Raw genomic sequence first — 23255 nt, 5'->3', positions numbered from 1 at the left:
CCAAATTAATGTCATTGGTTGGCTGGTTCCTGAAGGCAACTGTGCCTTCCTCCTCTGATTTGCTTTACCCCTTACTTCCTACCAAGGAAGAAGGAGAGACTGGGAATACATCCTAGGTGGCCTGGTGCAAAGAGACCTAGAATCTTTTATCTTGGGAGGCTGAGGTCTGTGAGGGGCTGCTGAGCTGCATGCAGGATGGCAAATAATAAGGCCTAAACCAATATTAACAATGCCTAACTATGGATGGTGGGAGCAGGATTTTTTCTTACTTCCATTAATTTATATTTTTTCTAACTTTTCTATAATGAGCACCCTTTTCTTTTATAACTTGGAAAATTACGTCTATTTCTCTAGTTCACACCCCACCATCTTTATTTATAGAAAACCTGAACAATCATTACACATAAACTTCCTATTAGTGTGTTTTTAGTGGGGAAAAAAATGTTTTCCAAGCACGTATGAGTGAATGGAAACATATGGCAGGAAATATTCCCTAGAAAGTTATATCCACATAATTCTACGAAGAGTGAGGGAGAAATTTGCTAGGGGTAAGATTTTCCAAGAACTTCTGGGGAAAATGGTAACAGGCTCTTGTAGGTGGGAGGCGAGAGTGGCACGAGATGGTGTTTCGGTGAGGAGAATCACCTGGCAGCCTGCCTGGGGGCGGTGGCAGGTAGGAACGGTGGCCGCGGGCCAGGGCCGGGGCGGAGCAGGAAACGGCGGCGCGCGGAGCGGGAGGCGGAGCCGCGGGGAGCTCCCAGGTGGACTGGAGGCGGGCGGTACCTGCCCGCGGAGCTGGACCGGTCCTCCCGCCGCGCTGCGCGCAGTGAGCGGAAAGCGGGGGGATTCCTTGGAGAAGCGGTGCGCCCTGAACCGGCCGCTGATGAAGACAGACACAGTGTCCCTGGAGCCCCTGAGCTGAAAGGGACCGGAGAGGGCCGGCATGGGCCCCGAGCTGACCGGACCTTGGCTGCTGCTCTTCACCTGGCTCCCAGCAGGTGAGCCGTGGGAAAATGGGTCCCACCCGGGGCCCAAGGGGAGAGGAAGCCATTGTTGCCTGGCCTTGCAGAGCTGGCCGCAGGCAGGACAGCGGAGGCCTGGGCCGCGCTCAGGTGGCTCTTGGCACGGGCGCCAGGAGTTGCGGGGACTGAATCGAGTTTCTGCCTGTGGGAACCTGTTGTTTTCTTCTTTTATTAGCCTAGGCCCTTCCGAAACAGGTGCAGCTAAGGAAGAAGCCAGGAGCCTCTGGGCTTCTCCTCCTGCTCTTTAGGCACTTCTTGGTCTCTAAAGCCAAACTGATGGAGGAGGAAACACCACTCTTACAATTCCTAATTGTAATTCTTAATTCCCACGTCTGACCCTGGGCACCCCATCCTCAGAATTAGGACTTTGTAGCCAGCAGTCATCTAGGTCAAAAGAATAATAAAAGAAGACTTACAAAAATCCCATTAGGGTATAAAACCCAGTCCTTAAATCACCAGCATGATGTTTTAAAAGCTGTTCTATTTTTACAAAGAATATTGAACGCTCAACATTTTTCAAACACAATGATTATAACCAAAGGGTATATCCTTTTTTTTTGGAATTTTATTTTATTTTTATGCAGCAGGTTCTTATTTGTTATCTATTTTATACATATTGGTGTATATATGTCAATCCCATTCTCCCAATTCATCCCTCTTTCCCCCTTTGGTGTCCATACGTTTGTTCTCTACGTCTGTGTCTCTATTTCTGTCTTGCAAACCGGTTCATCTATACCATTTTTCTAGATTCTACATGTATGTGTTAATGCATGATATTTGTTTTTCTCTTTCTGACTTACTTCACTCTGTACGACAGTCTCTAGGTCCATCCACGTCTCTACAAATGACCCAATTTCGTTCCTTTTTATGCTGAGTAATATCCCATTGTATATATGTACCACATCTTCTTTATCCATTAGTCTGTCGATGGGCATTTAGATTGCTTCCATGACCTGGCTACTGTAAATAGTGCTGCAATGAACATTGGGGTACATGTGTCTTTCTGAATTATTGTTTTCTCTGGGTATATGCCCAGCAGTGGGATTGCTGTGTCATATGGTAATTCTATTTTTAGTTTTTTAAGGAACCTCCATACTGTTCTCCATAGTGGCTGTATCAATTTATATTCCCACCAACAGTGCAAGAGGGTTCCCTTTTCTCCACACCCTCTCCATCATTTGTTGTTTGTAGATTTTCTGATGATGCCCATTCTAACCAGTGTGAGGTGATACCTCATTGTAGTTTTGGTTTGCATTTCTCTAATAATTAGTGATGTTGAGCATCTTTTCATGTGCCTCTTGGCCATCTATATGTCTCCTTTGGAGAAATGTCTATTTAGGTCTTCTGCACATTTTTGGATTGGGTTGTTTGTTATTCTAATATTGAGCTGCATGAACTGTTTATATATTTTGGAGATTAATCCTTTGTCCATTGATTCGTTTGCAAATATTTTCTCCCACTCTGAGGGTTGTCTTTTCATCTTGTTTATAGTTTCCTTTGCTGTGCAAAAGCTTTGAAGTTTCATTAGGGCCCATTTGTTTATTTTTGTTTTTATTTCCATTACTCTAGGAGGTGGATCAAAAAAGATCTTGCTGTGATTTATGTCAAAGAGTGTTCTTCCTATGTTTTCCTCTAAGAGTTTTATAGTGTCTGGTCTTACATTTAGGTCTTTAATCCATTTTGAGTTTATTTTTGTGTATGGTGTTAGGGAGTGTTCTAATTTCATTCTTTTACATGTAGCTGTCCAGTTTTCCCAGCACCACTTATCGAAGAGACTGTCTTTTCTCCATTGTATATCCTTGCCTCCTTTGTCATAGATGAGTTGACCATAGGTGTGTGGGTTTATCTCTGGGCTTTTGATCCTGTTCCATTGATCTATGTTTCTGTTTTTGTGCCAGTACCATATTGTCTTGATTACTGTAGCTTTGTAGTATAGTCTGAAGTCAGAGAGTCTGATTCCTCCAGCTCCATTTTTTTCCCTGAAGACTGCTTTGGCTATTCGGGGTCTTTTGTGTCTCCATACAAATTTTAAGATTTTTTGTTCCAGTTCTGTAAAAAATGACACTGGTAATTTGATAGGGATTGCATTGAATCTGTAGATTGCTTTGGGCAGTATAGTCATTTTCACACTATTGATTCTTCCAATCCAAGAACATGGTATATCTCTCCTTCTGTTTGTGTCATCTTTGATTTCTTTCATCAGTGTCTTATAGTTTTCTGAGTACAGGTCTTTTACCTCCTTAGGTAGGTTTATTCCTAGGTATTTTATTCTTTTTGTTGCAATGGTGAATGGGATTGTTTCCTTAATTTCTCTTTCTGATCTTTTGTTGTTAGTGTATAGGAATGCAAGAGATTTCTGTGCATTAATTTTGTAGCCTGCAACTTTACCAAATTCATTGATTAGCTCTAGTAGTTTTCTGGTGGCTAAAGGGTATATTCTTAAAGTAAGCCAATTGCTAAATGGACAGAGACTTCAGAAAGTGGAGCTCCAGGTGTTCATGAACCAACCATGCAGTGTGAGTAGCCAGGATACTGAGGTGGTCAAATAATACAGACTGCTGTATTTGCCTGGCATTCGTTAAGTGGAAGCCTACCTGCGTGACCCATTTTAGAAGCAAAGAATGCTGAACACGGAAAAATCCCAAGTCCAGGAAGAAATACAGTTTACATTGTGACATATACACACATATATGAGCTTTATGAAATAGGAACAAAAGGTATACACACACACACACAAAACCAGTTACTATGTTGATAAAAGAATAACAAATTAACATTAAATATTACTTTAATAACATTTAAATTCATAGAAAGTAAGCCCCAAATTAACAGTATTAAATAGAAAAATCCAGTAAGTTGATTTTCTCAAGACCCACTGCAAACTGAGGTATGAACTTTGGAAAACCCTGCATTAGAACGTGTTCATTTTGGTCTGTCACCTTGTTCTTTTCTGTTTCTAAAGAAAAGTCAACGCAGCTCTCTGATTAGCATCCAAGTTTCTGCAGTTGCGAAGTGTGGGTCAGTAGAGAGATTATGTCAGATGTGGGTACTGGCTAGTTGGTGTGGCTTGGGGCCTCTGATGAAGCCTCTGAGGTCAGGAAGTCCTGTGAAGTTACCACAGTCTTTATGTTTGGAGCTGTGGAGAGATGGGTTGTCAGAGGGTTTTGTGCGTGTGTAATTCTCCAAACTGTCTTTCCTTAAAAAGAAAGACATTTTTATCACACAAGTGATATTTGCTTCTTAATACAGAGCCTTAAGTTAAGGCTAAAGTAAGTTCCTATAGCCCTTTGCATTATTGGCTAATAGCTCTGGTTACCTTCATCCAACCTCAAAGTTTATTCCTGGAATGAAAAGTTTAGATTCCGCCCCCCGCCCCCCCACTGCCAAATTCTAAAAGGTTGTGTGTTGTTTGTGCTTTTGTGAATATTTAAAAAGATCTTAGAGGGGTGTTAACTTATAGATACACGTAGCTATCAACTTATATTATTCTTTGGGAAATCAGACGGCTGACATCTAAGGGACAAGATTCTTAGAGAGCGTCTAGACCAGGAGCTTCCCCTTGGTGGTGGGGGTGAAGGTTGGGATCATACTGAAGACCTAATGACATCTTGGTCCCTGATACAGTAGATAGTAAAAAGTAGAGCTTCTCAGGTGATGGATGGGGGACTGTCCACTCGACTCCTCCCTTGCCCCCCACCCCCCTGCCGTGAGGCTCCCTGAAGTACCTCCCAGAACCCCAGTGCTCTGCGAACACAAGTAGAAATCACTCCCAGTCCTTGTCTTCCCCTCCCAGCCAGTTTTACAGATAAGGAAATCCGTGTCCCGGGAAGTCAGGCGTCTCAAGTTGACACAGTGGAGTTGGTTTGAGAGCTGGGACGACGGGAACCCTGGCATCCTCACTCAGTCCATTGCTCTTTCACCTATTTCATACCATGGAGCAGGTTTGTTTTGTCTAATTGAATCCTGGTAGAAATAGAAATTGACCTCCTCCTGGATGTGTAACCAGATGTTAATCATTAAACCTCTTGCCTCAACAACAATGCAGTGGGATGAGATGCTGGGTAATTACTGTACTGTCTGCCTAAGTTTCTTTCAGCCTAATACTTTATTTCATTATTTGAAGTCCTTAGGGGAGAAATAAAATTGTGTGTTTTAAGAGTTAGGAAGACTCTGATCATGTCTTGTCTTTCTCCAGTCCTCGTTTCTGGATCTTCCAATCTACAAATCTTAGGGTAAGGTGGGGTCAGAGGAAAGCATTCTACACTTTCTTCATTTCCCAAACCCAGTTAATCACCATGTGCTATTGCTTAATCCCAGCATCTTAACCATCTCCTTGCCTCTAGGCCTGCTACCTCTCTGCCTAGTTCCAACCATCCTCCACCCAGATGATGGGTTAACCTACCTGGATTAATCTTTCCCACCTTCACTTGAGTCCTCCAAGAACCTCTACTAGATCCCCATAGTTTATATGAGTGGATTAAAGCTCTTTGGAATTCAAGACTCACTCATTATGGCCTCACTATCATGGGCAGCCTTGTCTCCACTGCTATGAGCATGCTCTTGTACCCCCTCTCCCCCCAACACACACCCTTCTTGCTTGCTTTTTGTCTGGCCATATTACAAATGGTTGACTTTAACCGTTTGTTTTCTGTACTTTCAGAGCACTTAAAATTTGTTCCAAGCAGCTTAGCCTGTCTTGTATGAATTTATTTGTTTGTTTATTCAGCAAAGATTTAATGCACACCATGTGCCAGACGTACTCTCAAACAAAAGCAGACACGGCTTTGGTCCCCATGGTGCTTATGGTCTAAAGGAAATACAAGCAAATGTAGAAATACAACTATGATAGGGACCATGAGAAAGAGATACAAGGCACCACAAGAGCATATAATAGATGGATTTTGCTCATTCAGGAGGCCCTCCCTGGAGAAATGATGCTTACACTGAGAGCTGAGGGGTGATCATCCCAAACAAATGAATAGTATGTGCAAGGCTGCTGGATAGGAGCTCAGTGTGAATGAGAGGTGGCAAGAATATCAGTGTGACTGAGAGGAGGAAGCCACCGGACGTGTGGTGGAAAGGAGGCCGGGGATAGGTAGGACCAGATATGCATGGCCTCATGGGTCATGGTAGAAGACTTTGTATTTATCCTAAGAACGATGGACAGCTTTTGGAGATATTTAAGGAGAAAGAGTTGGGAGACAGGTGTGGAATCCACATGGAGGAAAACCAGAGTATGTGCAGGTACCAGTTAAGCTGAAGCAGTATCCAGGCTGGAAGTGATGGTAGCTTGTGCTAGGGTGATGGTGACGATGGAGAGACAGAGATTCCAGAAATACTTAGGAGACAAATAAACCCAATTTGATAATAGATTTTATATGGAGTGAGGAAGAAAGAGATGTCAAGGACGATTCCTAGTTTTCAGTCTTGTCCATTCACTGAGATGGGAAATAGGGAAGAAGCCCAAGTTTGTACAGAAGGAATAGGATTTAGATTTGGGGCCTGATTTAGATTCTGAAACAACGAAGAAGAGCTATGAGGAGGATTTGGACCCGTGTGTCCTCTTGGCTCTTATTGTACAGTAGTAGGATTTGTTATTCAAAGCTCTAGCAGTTTCTAAGCAATCCTATAAAGCTTAGCCATGACCAGAGGTACCTTGTTTATCCGTTTACTTATATATTGTTGACTTTCCCCAAGAGTATAAGTTCCAAGAGTACAGGGACCTTGTCTCTCTCATTAGCTACTTTACCCCCATCATCTGGAACAGCACCTGGCTCATAGTAGGTATTCAATAAATGAGTGAATGAGTGACCTCTGAAGGCCCAGGGCACACAGAAATTTGTCATTCTGGTGAGACTTAAATTTGCATGTGCTCTGAGATTAGCATGTGGGGACACAGATGAGTCACTGAGTCACAGACACTGAGCGTCTGACTTTGGGAAACCCCGAGCATCTGCCTCTCAACCAGGTCTTGTTGTCCTCTACCCCTAATAACCAAAGGATATCAAATTCAAACCACCTGAGGGGCTATTTTTTTCACCTAGTAGTTTATCAGAAAATTTTTAAAGATTGATATTTCCCCTGTTGGAAGGATTGTGGTGAAACATGGGAGTGTCACACACTGTTGATGGGAATATAAATTTCTTTCCTGAATTGCCTTTTAAAATATAAAAGCCTTATCCCCTTTGACCCAGCAATCTCTCTTTGAGAAATACATCCTACTAGAATAAAAGCATGCATGTGAAGAGATACTTTATATAATATAAAGGTATTCATTTCAACAAATTATTTCAGCATTGTTTGTAATAGTGAAATATTAGAAACAACCTAAATGCCCATCATTAGAAAAATGGGTAAATTATGGTTCATCCATGTAGCGAATTTTCATGCAGCCACTAAAAAAATTAGATTTATATATACTGAGATAGAATATAATGATATCTCATTAGTTTGAAGAAAAAACAAAATTGCAGGTCAATGTACATAATATGATTAATTTTAAAAAAAAAAAGTGTAGGAAAAGATGTGGAGGGTAGACACCAAATTATGGTGCCTCTGGAGAGTAGAGTTCATAGTGAGCAAGGATGAACATTTTACCTTATACCCTTCTCTATTGTTTGAAGTTTCTTATTATTTATCTTATAAATAAAAAAGGAAGAAAGGGGTTTCTCTACAAAATGGTTAAAATAAATTTGTGAATGTCTCTTAAAGGGTTAAACCTCCACCATTAGGAAACTTATCCAGAAGGCAGGTGGTACAATGGAAACTGTAGGATTTGGGATTTTAGAGGTATACGCTTATATCTAGTTTTGCTATTTACTAGCTGTGTGGCTTCAAACCAGTTACTTAATCTCCCTGAGGATTTTCCTCATCTATGAAATTGAGAGAAAAATAAGGCTGATCTCATGGGGGTTTGCCAAGGTTAAACTACATACTGCATACTGAAGCCCCCAATACCATGCTGACCAACACTGAAGTGCTCAGTAGTTACCAGTTTCCTCCCCACGGTAGACATAGGCTTCTGCCACCCCAAGCCTAACAACTGTCGAGAAGCACCCCCAGACCTTTGTTAAATGTGCAATGCGTAGACATAATTCCTCCCCCGCCCCAACCTGCTTCTTTCTCCCCTTTTCTCCTCTCCTTGCTCTCTCTGTCCCTTACTTCTTGCCCATGCATTGCCAGGCCCTCTTCCCCTTGATTCCTCTTCTGTTTGCACTGTTACCTGAGGAAATGTAACAAATACTGATGGTAAATATACTTGGGGAGATAGCTTGCCCTGACATAAACTCTGATAGGATTAAACCTGTGTACTTTTTGTTAACCTGATTAGTGGAGCAGAGGTGCCTGGGTGCCTGAAAAACAGGAATCAAGACCTTCCATCGGAGGCACCATCAGGCCACTGCCCCTTGCTGGGAAAGACCTTGCTCTCCTCCCTGCCTGCCACTCCCTTCCAAGCAAGACCCTTCATGTGGAAAGGAGGGGAAATGCCATCCAGTCCCCTGAAAATGATTCTTAGCTTAAAAGGAAAAAAAACTTTTGTACCTGTATCCCTATACTGTATGGATAATATGTTCTAGAAACTATAAAACATCTTGCCCACTCTGATACTACACAGGGAAGACAGGCTGAATAAATAAATGTGTAAAGATCTGCATCTATTTGGGAACACATGGCATTTAATTGTAAAGATACTCTTTTTTTCCATTGGTATATTTACCTTCCACTTCAACGCAGGATGGTAGTCCCCACTCTGTGCAGCAGCGTAGTCTTGGAAAGTACCTCATGGCGGGAAACAGAGAATCCCCTTCTCCTTCCCTCCTTCCCATGAGCTCTGCTATCTCATCTGAAGTTACCTTTCCACCCTTACAGATCTCCCTTCCTCTTTCACAGAGACAAACTGTGAATGGGTTTGCCAGGTAAGACGCAGCTTTAAAAGCTTTTAATGCACTAACTCATTTTGCAAAGAGAAGGCAGTAATGATAGCTTACATTTGTATCATTTTAATTCTTTCAAAATGCTTTTACATGCTGTTCTCAATTGATCTCAACCTCTTGAAGTGGGCAAGGTAAGAACAAATGATACAAATAATAGCTACTGTTTATTGAGTGTCTATTATGTGCCAGGTTCTTTGCTAAATGCTGGACATATTTATCTTATTTAACCTTCACTATTACCCTATCAGGCACATTTTATCATCATCCCAATTTTGCATATATAGAAACAACTGTAGTTTGGAAATAACTTGTCAGGTCTTTTAGCTAGCGGGGGAGTGGAGGCAGAATTTGAACTCGGAAAATCAGTCTCCAGAATTAACGTTTTCAGGAGAAAATTATAGACACAACTAGGCAATTAGATGGTGATGAACTGGGGAGAAGGAGATGCCACAGGATGAAGGGAATTTAAGAAGAGAAAGAAAATTTAAGAATTTGAAAACCTGTAGTACCGGGTTTAAAAGAGCAAGGATGCAACCAGGACACATATAAACAGAACACTTATCTTTTTGAATCTCTTCATATTTTCAGCCCAGATTCTGCTGCCCTTAGTCTCTTCTTGAAAACTTTACCTGCTTACTAGTGTGCGTGCCCAGTGTGGTTAGTTTTACAGAGAAATTAGAGGCTAAAGGAAAAGATAGGAGGTTTCTGCCTTTGAAATGGTCTGTCTTGCTACTTCCTCTCTCTTCCTCCCAATCTGGAAATTCCTCCTGCTTTTTGAGAGTCCAGTGCCTGACTTCTACTTGGAAAGTCAGGCTTGCCTTCTTGGGAAAGATTGGATTTGGTGTGAGCAAGACCCGAGTTCAAATCCTGAGGCTGAGAGGGCCTGGTTTATTATAGTCTCTGAACTTTTGCCCACAGATATGAGCAGGGCTGACCCCACCCTAGGGAATTTTGTGAGGATTAGAGACAATGTATGTACATCACCTGGTACACAGTAGATGCTGAAATCCAGAGCAACAGCTGAGAAGAAGTGAGAAGGGTTTGCTGGTTGCTCGGTACCTTTTGTCCTGAGACTCTCCCCCACTCTCCATGTGAGGGTGGGCGAGGGGTGAAGGTCTGGGAGCTGTTCAGGATGCTGTAGGGCCAACAGACCCCTGGAGGGAGTGTGAGTGAGCTCATTATGGTCAGATATGTGGGAACCTGCCGTATTTCAAGGCTTGAAATTCACCTAAGGCATGAAATTAAAGAGAGGATAAAAGAGAAATACCAGGCAACAAAGCCAGTGCTGACGTTGGTAAAGGTGAGTCAAGTCACCCCACGTGTAGTTTGTCCATAACAAGAGCATTCATGGAAAAGAAGCTGAGTGAGCATTTGGTAATGAAGGTGATCACCCTTGTCCCCATTCTTCTGCCTCAGGGTGTCAGATTCAGCCATCTTCAAAGCTACCCCAGAGCAACTTCTGGCTCCAACCAAATACCCTCTCTGACTCCCAGCAAACCTGCACTACCCCCCTGCAGATATTCCACCTCTATACAAATAATGTTGACTGGAGTCCTTTGAATAAACTGTCATTTGTATTGAATTACCGTTCAGCAAAATAAAGAACATGTAGTTTATTAATCACGGTATTAGAGTTAACTGCTGCCCGTTGTATATTAATTATTGCTCTTGTAGCCTGGCCCCATGCTCTGATTATTTGCAAGCTATTGAATACCAAACATCTTCCTTTATTTAAAGAATAGCCAGGTAGAGTGGCAAGAGACTGCTCAGGGGCAGAATCTTGGCTCCAACCCCCTTAGAAAATGAATGACCACAGACAAGCCACTTGCCTTATCCAATCCTAGATTTGCTGTGTATGCACCGGCACAACTTGTTTCCTCCCAGGGCTCATATTTAGGGAATAAAAGAAAATATTTGAAAGTGCTTTGTGAACCTAAGATTTTGTTTACACCACAAATCAATGTTTTTCTCTCTATTCCAATCCATGCATGTTACTGAACAAAATAAGCTAGTGTTGACAGTGCCATCCTATTCATTGTCAAATCTTACCTGTAGCTGCTTCTGGTATTCAGTTAAAGCTGTGTTGGGTAAAAGCTCCAAGGTCTACTTCAGGTCAGTTCTGGAAAAAAACAAAGAGGTGGTGAAGGTGGAGAAGCAAAAATAAAAAATCAGATTATGAAATAATCCTCATTAGGCTTGAGATACTAGTCATTAGCTCTTCCATTCTGATTGGACTGATTTCAAGGAATCCTACAGCTAATAGAGACAGCAGCTATTTCCCCCAAACTCCTCAAGGCTTATTTTCAAAATGATGTTCTTTTTCCATTCACAACTAAATAAGGAAGTCATCCATCTTCCTAAAAACATCACTTTCACCTTATTACTCTTCTTCAGGAAAGCCTTCAGTGATTATCCATTAACTGGAAATAGACTCTGGAGTGCAATTTACACTCTACCCCATCTCCCCACTTCCTACTCCCCACCACCAGCTCGCCTTATTTATCCTCTGTCTATAAAGCCAGAGGCACCAGCTGGGTTGGTTCCCTCCAGGTTCTCCAAGGAACTGCCCCTTCCTGATAAGGGCCTTTGCTCACTCCTTTCTTCCATCCTGACACAGTGAGTCTCTCTGCCCTCTCCCTATTTTTCACGTATCATCTTAATCCTACCTGGGTTTTAGGGTCTAGCTTAAATCTCTTCCTTCTGTGATGCTTTCCACCCACAGGTCTCCCCCACACTGCTGCAGACCCTCTCTCTAGCATGGCTGTCACTGGCACATCCTCATTACAGCCCAGCCCTGGAGATGGCTCAGGTCATTTCTGGGGACCAGAGCCTGTCCCAAGCAACATTCTGCTACCTCTCTGTAGACATGAGAAAAGTGGCTGCTGGTGGCCATCATAAACCATGGTGGCTGTCTTATGAGGGTTGTGTCCAGAAGGCGAGGCAGGACCCAGAACCATGTGGCTCTGGCCATTGAGCCAGGCCCACCCAGTTGCTCTATAATGGGGGTGACTGTATTTATTTTGTTTATGGGAGTAACAGTCAAAATGAAGGTAGCTCTACCTGAGAACTCTATTGGAGGGACTCCCAGCTTGAACCCCTTTCTCCTTGGCCCTCATAATTAGGGAAAAAAGGAAAAAGACTCATACAGTGTCACTAACATGGCAGCATATATGCCAGCACCTTGCCAGGTACCATGCCAAGTGCCAGGAGTGGGTTATCTCATTGCATTCTTGCAAGGACCTGATTAGGTTAGTACTGTTATAATCTCCATTCATAGCTGAGGAAACACAAGCTCAGAGAGAGTAAATAACTTGTCCAATGTCCAAGTGAGTAGTACAGTTTGATTTGAACCCAGCTGTATCTGAGTCCAAAGCCTGGGTTTACTTTAGCTAGTCTACACCAGTGGTTCTCAAAGTATGGTACCCATCAAAGTAGTATCAGCATCTCCTGGAAATTTGTTAGAAATATAAGTTCTTGGGTCCCACCCAAGTCCTACTGAATTAGAAACTCCTGCTGACAGTGATCTGGGCTGTCACGAGTCCTCCTGGTGGTGCATGCTCAAGTTTGAATACTACTGCTCTACACTAAACCTCCTATGAGAAGGCCCCTATAACTTGGCCTAGAATCCATATTGACATAGGAACATTTGAAGATGCTGGTTATGTGTGGACTTCTGACCATGTCAAAGTCCCACCTGACATTTCTGTGCCACCTGGTTCCTCGTCAACACAGACTTGGAGCTTTCAATATATCTGTAGATTTGGAGGGTAAGGGGAGAAAGTTTTTAAAAAGTAAAAAGAAAAATTGTTAGTTCCTTCAAGTCTTTCGTGATAAAATTTGTCACAGTCTGATCATTTTTGTTTTATTTTCTTTATGCTTATGTCGACCAGTTGAACTGCCAATTTTCTCTGGTCATCCATTCCATCATTTATTCAACAAACATTTGTTGGGTGCCAAGGAGGTGACAGGCACAGTATGAGGCTCTTGTGTTTGAACAGTGAGTCAGAGGCAAACCCAGTCGGCCTTCTCAGAGCCTGCAGTAGACAGGCCATCCCCAGAAGTGTGAAATGCTCTGCCTGGGGGTAGGATGAGGCACTTTGGGAAAACAGAGGAAGGCCCCTCTCCCAGACTTGCAGTCAGAGGAGGCTTCTTGAGGAGGTAAGGGTGCAGCTGAAGTCCTAAGAAATAAATGGTACTTAGCCTGGGGAAGGGAGTGGAGTGGCAGCTGGTGATGTGGAAGAGTGCTCCAGCCAAGAGACGTACATGTGGGAGGACCTGGGGAAGACAGCACTCCTAGCGCGGGAAGGACTGAGGCAAGTCCGGAGTGGCTGAAGCCCCGAGTGGGGGTGGGCACGAAGGGAGATGAGGCCCCAGAGAAAGGCTGAAGGCGGACACGATTGGCCTCCTAGGCCAGGGTACAGAGGTTGAACTTTATCCTTAAGGAAATGGGAAAACATTTTAAGAAGAGAAGAGACATGAAAAATTATATATATATTAGCAGAGTCACTCCAGTACATACATGGCCTTCTTTATCATTGTTGGATGTGTTATCGCTCCCTGTGGACTGGGAGTGACTTGAGAGTCATGGTTTTTGCTCTTTTTCTCCTCCGTCTCCTCCAGGGTGTCGGTGCAGTTTCCGTCCCAACCCTGCCCAGGCTAAGTAAGAACACAGGCAGCTTGTGAGCTGCTCCCAGCCAGTCAGGCGGTGTGTTTGCTTGCGTGCAATGCTTTTACTGCCCCATGAATAGAAGTAGGTCACCCCTTAGAGACCTACCTAAGGTCTGCCTTCAGCATTGTCTCCCGCTCTTGGCCGCAGGGTGTGTGTCCTTGCTGGTGACAGTCCAGCACACGGAGCGCTACGTCACCCTGTTTGCCTCCGTCGTTCTCAAATGTGACTACACCACCTCTGCCCAGCTCCAGGATGTGGTGGTGACCTGGCGCTTCAAGTCCTTCTGCAAGGACCCCATCTTTGATTACTACTCTGCATGTGAGTGCCCTCCTCCCTACCCCCTGCTCTCCCAGAGCCCTTCTGTGAAGTACCGCCATTAGGGTGTAGGAATTATTTAGGATCACAGATCCTTATAGTGAGAAGAAGCCAGAAAGATCACTTAATACTGTCCCCTCGTTTTATAGATAAACAAACGGAGGCCAGATAGATGAAATAACTTATTCAGGGTCACATAATATTTATTTATTTTAAAATTTATGTCCCGCCTTGTTCTAAAATAAATTAAGGCAGCTTAGACATTAAGTAAAAGGCAGAGCAAGTCGTGACTCCTAGTTCATTCCTGGTTGCCCACCCACGCGCTAAGATGAGGATGTAGGTCTGCCTCTCACCACCCCCACCTCCTCCGAATGCAGACAAGACTCCTACCCGCCCCCCGTGACGCATGAGGAGTGGTCACCTGTGAGCCTCCCGCCCACTGCCACACTCCCTTCTAGAGCCAGCCTTCCTGGTGGACGGTCAGTCCTCTGTGGACTAAACACTCTCGGTGCTGGAGAGCTCCCTGGCCACAGGCAGCCTGTTCGTTGCTGGACATCCCTGAGTGCTGTGCAGCTCTCCCCATGCTTAGCCAAGTCCTACCTCTCAGTAACAGCTGCCCTACTCATGTCAGTCCTGCTGTCTGGAACCAAAGCTCTTCCCTAGCTGCCCACCTCTCAAGAAACAAAGGAACCCTGATCCCCACCACCAGCCTGGGACAATTAACCGTTAGAAATTTGGAGAATAGAAGTAGATACCCTGTTCACAGGAAGGAACTGAGCTTCCTGAGATGAGGAAGAGCAGGGGGAGACATCAGCTTTACCTTTTTTAGCCCTAATATCTTACAATATGAACTCCAAAACCTAACTGTCTGAGCCACCCGCGGAGCCTGACATTGTCCCCAAAACACCCCTCTCTAAATTGAGGCATTGTTTCCTGGGGGTTACTCTTAAAATGCCTGCATTAAGTGGGAAGGTAGGAGGGACCGGCTAGTAGGCATTTATCATCAGCAGATTTAACAGCTCTCAAAACTTTTATTGTAAGGGCAGGTGGATGAACCACATGGGAGCAGATTCTGGGGTGACTTTGAAAATGAGGCAAGGGAAACTGGGGTGGGAGATGGGGATGCAGTCAGGATTTGGAAATGATGGCCTATTAGAGGGGTCTGGAGTCTTGCTGCTCAAAGTGTGGGTCGTTGGTGTCACCTGGGAGCTCATTAGAAATGCAGAATCTCAGATCCCCACTCCAGAATCAGAATCTTCATGTTTAAGAAGATTCCCAGGGGATGCATAGGCTCAGGAAAAATTGAGAACATTCATTGCTCCAGAAAGCACTAAGGGCACCTTTCTTCATGGGAATTCCCCACTGCTGTGTGACTTAGGTGTGTACTCTTTCCCCAGCATACCAGGCGGCTTTATCCCTGGGCCAGGACCCATCCAATGACTGCAATGACAGCCAGCGGGAGGTTCGCATCGTGGCCCAGAGGCGGGGGCAGAACGAGCCCGTGCTGGGGGTGGATTACCGGCAGCGCAAGATCACCATCCAGAACCGTGAGTGTGGAGGCAGCAGGAACTGGGGGTGGAGAGGTGTGTAGACCAGGCCCAGAGGTCTGAGTCATTGTGGGGATTTCCCTTTTTTTCTGCTGCCTGATGGTCTACTTTGTCACTTTCATTTTTTGAGGAAAGTGCGAAATACACAGAATGTGCTATACCATCTGAAGTCATTACCCTGGAAGTTGGTCTCAGGCAAGAAGACATCCTACAGCTTTGGCTAAAGGTCAGGGAGTGGGTGATTTCCTTTGCTTTTCCAAGATGCAGGTCTAACGTGTGGCTCAGGCTCCCTTGATTCCTTCCACAAATTGCTCTCAGGGCCTGCTCGAACCCCAGGCCCCTGAGTTCTCCTCTGGCTACTTCTGTTGCCCAAATCTAAGGAAATAGGGGTTTCCAAGTAGATGGCCACCATAGACCCTCGCCCTCCATTGGTAGAGGAAAGAGTATTGTGCTTAGAATCAAAAGACAGGGTGGGTGCCCCCATGCTTCCACTCCCTTGCTTAGTGACCAGCAGCAGATCCATTCTTTTCTCTGGCCTCTGTTGCCACATCTGAAAGATGGGCATAATGGCCTCTGTCTCCCCACACCGAAGTGAGTGTCAAATGTGATATCTGAGAGCTATGTCTGAAGCATATGCATTCTTTGTGGGAGTACAGGGAGCAGTGGTCAGCCCCGGCTCTGGAGTCAGACTCAGGTGTAGGTCCCCATTCTGCACTTACAGGGTGTGTGAACTTGGGCAAGTCCCTTCCATTTTTTTTAGCCTCAATTTCTGTAAGATGGGACTTGCCGTAGCACGTATCTCATGGAGAGTTGTCAGGCTTAAGTGAGATAATACGTATAAAGCACTTAGCAAACATTAAGTGTGCAGTAAACTTCAATTATGATCACTCAACACACTTTTGAATGGATGGGTCAGCGCCCCACATTCCTGTCTTGTAATCCAGGACTGCTGCAATGGATTATTGGCACAGAATTCAGAGCGTATTTCAATGCGTTTTATGTGCAGTGTTAAATAAATATTGGCTGGTTAAAAGTGAAAAAAAAAAAAGTGGGAAAATACACCTAGAAGGCCACTCAGGGTACTCATAGCAACAATGTGAGGAAATCAGTGAATATTCTATGACTGTTGAGGTAGATCAAGCCAGTTTAAAAATTGCTTCCACCTTTGTATATAATACTTTGGCTATAATACATAAGTCTGATCCATTTACATGCAACCTCGGACCTTCCCAAGTCAACCCTTGAATGCTCAGCCTTAGGGAACATCTGTCCTTTTCCTGTTTCTAGGTGCATCCTCAGAGGTTCAGGGTGACTCTGCTTTCTCCAGAGCCCACAGAATTAGCTCCGATCTGACCCCAAAGTTTAAAGTCTCCTTTACGGTTTTTGAAGGATGAAAGTGCCCATAGGGGACAGTCCCTGATTTTCTGTCTTTTTTTCTAATTTTGAGCAGCACTGTCTACTACTTCCCCTCCCAACCACGTTTGGGTCAAACTCTGCCTCCTTCTTACTCCCATGGGAAAGCGGTATTTCCCCTTGGTTTTAATTTTTAACCCCAGGCTTGTTGTGACTTCTTGGAGCCCTTGTTTTCCGATACTTGTATGCCTGTGTTTGCATCATTTGAGAAGACCCTGTCAAATCAGTTCTTGGATCATTTAAAATATTAACATATCTGAATGTCCTCATTACTCTGACATCCCTGAAATAATCCTTATGTCTCTAATAAAGTTGGGGCGGATTTATAATACACATTAACCTTGGAGGGGGAATTTCCTCCTAAGCACTTTCACCATTCTTCCAAGTCTGGGGCAAGCTTGTTTCTGGGAAAGGCAGCGGGTTTGGAAAATCATGGGGTAGGAAAAAACCGTAGGGATTGACGTAGAAAGAGAAGGAAACAGAAGTCAAAGTTAGCTCCAGTGGTGCGTGACCTTGCATGTTTGTTTCATTTCCTCAGTAAATATTTCTTGACAAAGAGATAATAAAGAATTGCAGCTACGACTGCCAACTGAGCAGGAGCAAGTCTATAACTAAGGTCTTTAAGAATTTGAAGATGTCCTCTGGTACTTACTGTGGCTGAAGTTGCAGGGACGTGGGAGCTGCCCTGATGCCTTTGACTGGACTTTAAGCCCTTTGAGGACAGAGATAGGTCTTGTTTGACCTTCCACAGAGTCTGATATAGTGCTGGACCCACAAAAGGTCTTTAGTGAACATTTGTTGCATTTACTAAATGTGAACATAACATTCACCTATCTTAATGGGGTAGATGCTTGGTGCTCATGAAAACTGAAATTCTTTTCTTGAGTAACATTTACTCTTAAAATATTGGCATTTCATCCTTACTTCTTATTCAAGTTCATCTCACCTGTCCTTTCAAGATTCAGAAGTATGTGTTTCCAGCTTGTGAGGAATCCAGGCTGTGGAGTTTTCCACCCAGTTAGGAGAGGACAGTAGAGCTTGGTGGTTAAGGGCACCAGCTTTGGGGCAGAGACATGAGTTTGAACCTACCTCTGTTACCTCTCTCTGTTCTAGCTTCCTCTAGTCTTAGTTTCCTCATCTGAAATGCAGCTAATAATCCTACCCACTGTATCAGGATTAAGTTTGATTGCAAGTAAGCAAAAGCCCAAAATATTAGTGACTTAAACAATAAAGAAGTTTATTTCCTCTCATGTATAAATTTGGAGGTAGACAGACCAGAACTAGTGTGGTGGGTCTGTTCCATTATGTCCTCAGGGACCCAAGTTCCTTCCAGCTCACCAAGAATGTCATCTCCTTCCTCATGGTCCAAGATGGCAGCCATCACATTTGCTTTCCAGATAACAGAGTTGAAGAAGAAAGGGGCAAAGAAGTTCCTAAACTGTTTTTAAAAAAGTTCCTGGGGGCTTCCCTGGTGGCGCAGTGGTTAAGAATCTGCCTGCCAATGCAGGGGACATGGGTTCGAGCCCTGGTCTGGGAAGATCCCACATGCCGCAGAGCGGCTAGGCCCGTGAGCCACGACTACTGAGCCTGCGTGTCTGGAGCCTGTGCTCCGCAATGGGAGAGGCGGCGACAGTGAGAGGCCCGCGCACTGCAATGAAGAGTGGCCCCGGCTCGCCGGAACTGGAGAAAGCCCTCGCACAGAAACGAAGACCCAACACACCCAAAAATAAATAAATAAATAAATTTATTAAAAAAAAAAAAAAGTTCCTGGGAGCCATCATGTGACACTTCTGCTTATATTGTGTCCACCAGAACTGAGTCACATGTCTGTGTCCATCTGTCAATGAGGGTGGGAAATAGTGATTTTATTCTGGATGGCCATGTACATGACCAAAACTTCTATGATCGTGAGAGAAGGGGAGAATAGACATTGGGAGATAGCCGGTAATCTCTACCTCACCCACTTAAGAGTTGTTTTGGGAAGTAAATGAGGTGATGTATCCAAAATCCTTTCAAGGTACCTAGTAGGGCTCAATGAATGGTAAGTTCTGCCACCTTTATATTGTTTGGAGAAAGAAGAGAGTCTCAAAGGAAGGAATTGAGGCCTTTCTCTGAACTATGAGAGGCCCTCTTGGGATGTGGAAGTACAATGCTGGGGACTTGAAGCTACCATAGATCAGATCCCTCTCCTTTAACCACTGGCACCTTCGCCTCCCCTGTTGCAGGAGCAGATCTTGTGATTAATGAAGTGATGTGGTGGGACCATGGAGTGTATTACTGCACCATTGAGGCTCCAGGGGACACGTCAGGGGACCCAGATAAGGAAGTGAAGCTCATTGTCCTGCGTAAGTGCTCCTGGAGCTTTCTGTTCGGCCACCCCACTGTGACACTTTTACATACAGAAAAAAAAAGAAAAACAGAAACAAGCAAGCCTAGGTTATTGTTGTCAGTAGCCAGCCTCTGAAGTTCCCTTACCAAAGATAAACTTTTTTTTTTTTTTTTGCCTGTATATTGCTCAGCCTTAACCTATAGGTCAAGAGCTGTGTTGATCAGACCTCTACAATGTTACAACCTGAAGCACGCACCTGCATGTTTAGTTCAGTCCCTGCTCCGCTTCTCTCCTGCAGACTGGCTGACAGTGATCTTCATCATCCTGGGAGCGCTCCTCCTGCTCCTGCTGATTGGAGTGTGCTGGTGCCAGTGCTGTCCTCAGTACTGCTGCTGCTACCTCCGCTGCCCCTGCTGTCCCACCCGCTGCTGCTGCCCCGAGGAAGGTGAGAGGGGACGGACGAGCAGTGCGGTGGGGTGGTGCAGGAGCCTAGTGCCCCAGACAGATCAATTTCATATGCCCAGGTCAAAACCTTGGGTTCTTCCAGGTTCTCCTCCATGCCCTTCTCCCGTCAGAGGCTCAGAGGTCTTTGGCCTCAGCCCAGGAAATTATGCTCAGGGAAGCTATGGAGCAAAGTGGGAGGACTTCTGCCTGTTCACCTCCTAGCCTGCCTAAGGCCTCGTTCAGATGTCTCTGCCTACATATCAGCGGCCCTGATGTGCCTGTGCTGCAGTATTTGCTCCCAGCACTGACCTTGCTTGGACACGAGGTGGCTGGAGGGAGTGATTTGCATGGAGCCGTGAGAGAGAAGGCCACTTCTCAAAGATGACTTGAAAAGAACAGATGAGAAGAGAGAGGTGTTGGAGCAGGGGTTCTCAAACTTAAGAATCTCCTGGAAGCCTCCACCTCCAGAGTTTCTGATTTAATCGGTCTTGGGTGGCCCTGAGAATTTATATTTCTCAAAAGTTCACAGGTGATGCAATGCTGCCAGTCTGGGGGCCACACTTTGAGAGCCTCATTTTTAGACAAAGGAAAGAGGGGGCAGAAGAAGATCTTGCTCTAATGTGATCTTTCTTTGGGCTTAAGTTTGACCTTTTAAAACAGAATTGTGATATGCCATAAAAAATTTGGTGAAGGCAAAAGAAAAAGAATTATTCTACAAAGATCTTTCCTTACTTAAGAGATGGAATCAACAGCTTTAAATGGAAGGAGTTTTTGTGTTTTCAAAAGTAAGATTTCCTTTTCCTGATGATATAAGTAAAGTATTACATTGTAGAAAATTTGAAATGTAGGAAAATGAAAGGACTAATCTAAGCACCCAGATATAACCACTCTTATCATTTTGGTCCATTTGAAAGGAAAACTTTTAAAAGAAAAAAATAAGAAATTGGCTCTTAAGACAGAAACAAAACCTAATCTACAAGGTCAAGAAGGTCAATGGTCTGAGTCTAGTTTCAGGCCTATGTTCTGAGGTCGCTGTCTTACAGGAAAAGAGAACTAACTTTTATTGGATGTCTGGTGTGTGTGGGCCCTTTGCATATATTTCCCTTTTGAATCCTCACAACCCTAGAAGGCAGGTATCATCCTTATTTAACAATGAGGAGACTGAAGGTCAGAGGAGTCACACAGGTGGTAAGTAGCAGAAGTAGTGCAGCGTTGCATTCGTGCTCATCTGATTTATGAGCGCCTGAATTTCCCACGAGAGAGGCTGCCACGACCTATCTGTGTAGATCACTATGGGATTGGCTGAGATACCAATGAACTCCTTCAAGAGAAGAAAAATAGCAGAGAACTCAATATAGGGCCATGGCGCTCCCTACCTTTCAGAGGCCTCTGGGAGACATGCCACGTAGAAGTCACTGCCACTGGAGCAGTAATATGCAGACTGAGAGGAGAGAAACTCTCCCAAGATACTTTCTTGGAATCCCTAGGTCTGTGGGGTACTCAAAACAGTCAGGGCTAGGGACCCAGTCAGCCCAAGCGATAAATGTATCCACTGTCAGTAAGCTGATAAACAGGTTCTGGGAGAAAGTGTTTTCTCCTAAGTGGTTAGAGGTCATTTAGAAGAACTGGTAAAATAAAGAATTGTGGGCCACAAATAAAGATCCCTGAACTTGAGCAGATGAGATCACTTTCAAAGTGAGTCACCTGGGGAGTCTGTCCTGAGAAATTCGGTGATAAGAGGAGATTACATGGAGGGGGCAGGAGTTGTCAAGGAAAGCTCTTGGGTGGGGAAGAGGGTGTATGTGATCGTTGATTTTTTTAGAATAAGGTAACCCTAAGCGTATTTGTAGACAGAGAACCAAGGCCAATAGAAAGAGAGTGAAGGGAAGCATTGTGAAGTGAGGCGATGACTGAGAAGGGATGGAGCCAGTGGGAGAGACATCAGGCTTACAGTGAAAGGATCACCTTTAGAGAGAAAAGGAAAAGGAAACCTGCCCTCTGAAGAGAGAGGGGAAGTTGTTAACACCTGGAAGATGATTAAAGTGTAAGGGAAGGAGCTGAGGGGGCGAGCTCACGCCAGCCTGTCTCGATTTCAGCACATCAAAATTCTAGATGCAAAAGGCAGCTTCGAGAACGATGCCAGTGATTCTTGAGCTTCTGAGACCACAGCCCACCTCTCCAACCTGCTCCTACTTTCCAGTGAAAGTTAATAGAGGACCAGAGAGGAGAAAAATGAAAATGACACCAAAGTTTAGTAATCCTTGGTAATTCACCTAGTACTAGTAAACAACCCACAGTAGAACTTAAAGATGAAAGTTATTGACACTGAACCTTATTTTTTTTCCGTGGGAACTGGAGAGACAACTTCCATCCCTAGATTGCTTGTTGACCCTCCTCCCCACAGAACCCCTAGGCGCACCCTGCAGTGGGCTATAGGCCGCACGGAGAATCTCTGATCTATGCCACCCACCTCCCCATCCCCTCAGCTGAGGGAAGTGAGGCCTAGAGAGACTTTTCCACCATTACACACAGCTTGTTAGTGATGAGCCCTGGACTAGACCTAGGTCTCTTGATTCCATGTCCAGGGCTGGTTCCTCTTCCTCATCAAAGACATGTCATTAGCTGAAAGTTCATTGGGAGGGGAAGACATGAGAAGTTTAAACTGCTGCTCTGGAGGAGGGCAGCAGGGTCGCTAGATCAGTCAAGGAGATCTACGCACATTGGGAGAAGGGCTATATGAGGTCGGTTGCCTGATGTGCAGCCAGTGTGGGCCCAGGAAGCATTGACTGTTGGTTCCCTAAAGCTGAAATGGCAAGAGTTCAAGGGGCATGAGATTCTAGGATGCTCCTGAGGATGTCAGTGAAAGGACTGCCAGTCAAGTTGGTATACTGTGTATACTGCCAGTATATGTATAAAAAAAAGGAATGTGTGACCATGGGTCAGAGAGGGCGAAGAACACACTGTAAGAGCAGAGAGGGGGTGGTAAGGAATAGTAAGAAGTTGAAGGTCCTCAGAGGCACCACGGGTGATGCACACAGAGGATGCTGGCTGCAAGTCTCTGCAGGAGGGGAGGTGTTGAGTGTTATTTCCGCCACAAAAGGGTCATCTTAAAGAACATGCCCTGGATTTTCCTCAGAAATGAGGATGAATATGCTTTTGGTGGTTTAGTCTCCAAATGTGTGCTTTTTGTCTTCTATGAGATCTAAGGTGAAAGAAGCGACTTATTTTAACAATTTATTGTAACAGTGAGAGCCATGAGCTATTGACTGTCTGTCATGTATTAGGCATTTCATGTGCATTACCTCATTTAACTTCAACAACTTTGTGAAGTAGGTATTATTATCCCCAGCTCAGAGATGAGGAGATTGGGCTCAGACACTCTGGAAACTCACTCAAAATTACACAGCTAATACATGCTGGGATTCAAGTTGAAGTCCACGTGACCCTCAAAGCCTGTGTTTAAGGAAACCTATCCCTGAGGACCATAATTCTCAGAATGTTGTTGAGAATCCACAATAGTCAACTCCAGTTTGACTCCCTGCATTAAAGTCAGAGAGCTTGTTGAAAACATGGATTTTCTTA

General features: G+C 44.5%; 1 protein-coding gene across 4 annotated transcripts in view; it reads left to right on the top strand.

The window, feature by feature from the left end:
• The first annotated feature begins 743 nt into the window (after positions 1-743).
• Positions 744-23255, top strand: part of ILDR1 (immunoglobulin like domain containing receptor 1) — a 40204-nt gene continuing 17692 nt past the window's right edge. For all 4 annotated transcript variants that reach the window (XM_061194244.1, XM_061194243.1, XM_061194245.1 and 1 more), the window contains exons 1-5: positions 744-998; positions 13773-13943; positions 15338-15487; positions 19126-19245; positions 19528-19674. In XM_061194244.1, the coding sequence (XP_061050227.1) occupies positions 944-998; positions 13773-13943; positions 15338-15487; positions 19126-19245; positions 19528-19674 (643 nt within the window). In that variant the 5' untranslated portion in view covers positions 744-943. The remainder of the gene's footprint in view (positions 999-13772; positions 13944-15337; positions 15488-19125; positions 19246-19527; positions 19675-23255) is intronic.

This window comes from Eubalaena glacialis, chromosome 6 (assembly GCF_028564815.1).
Source record: "Eubalaena glacialis isolate mEubGla1 chromosome 6, mEubGla1.1.hap2.+ XY, whole genome shotgun sequence".
In the NCBI taxonomy this organism is placed as follows: domain Eukaryota; kingdom Metazoa; phylum Chordata; class Mammalia; order Artiodactyla; family Balaenidae; genus Eubalaena; species Eubalaena glacialis.
This window is presented reverse-complemented; position numbering and strand designations above follow the sequence as displayed.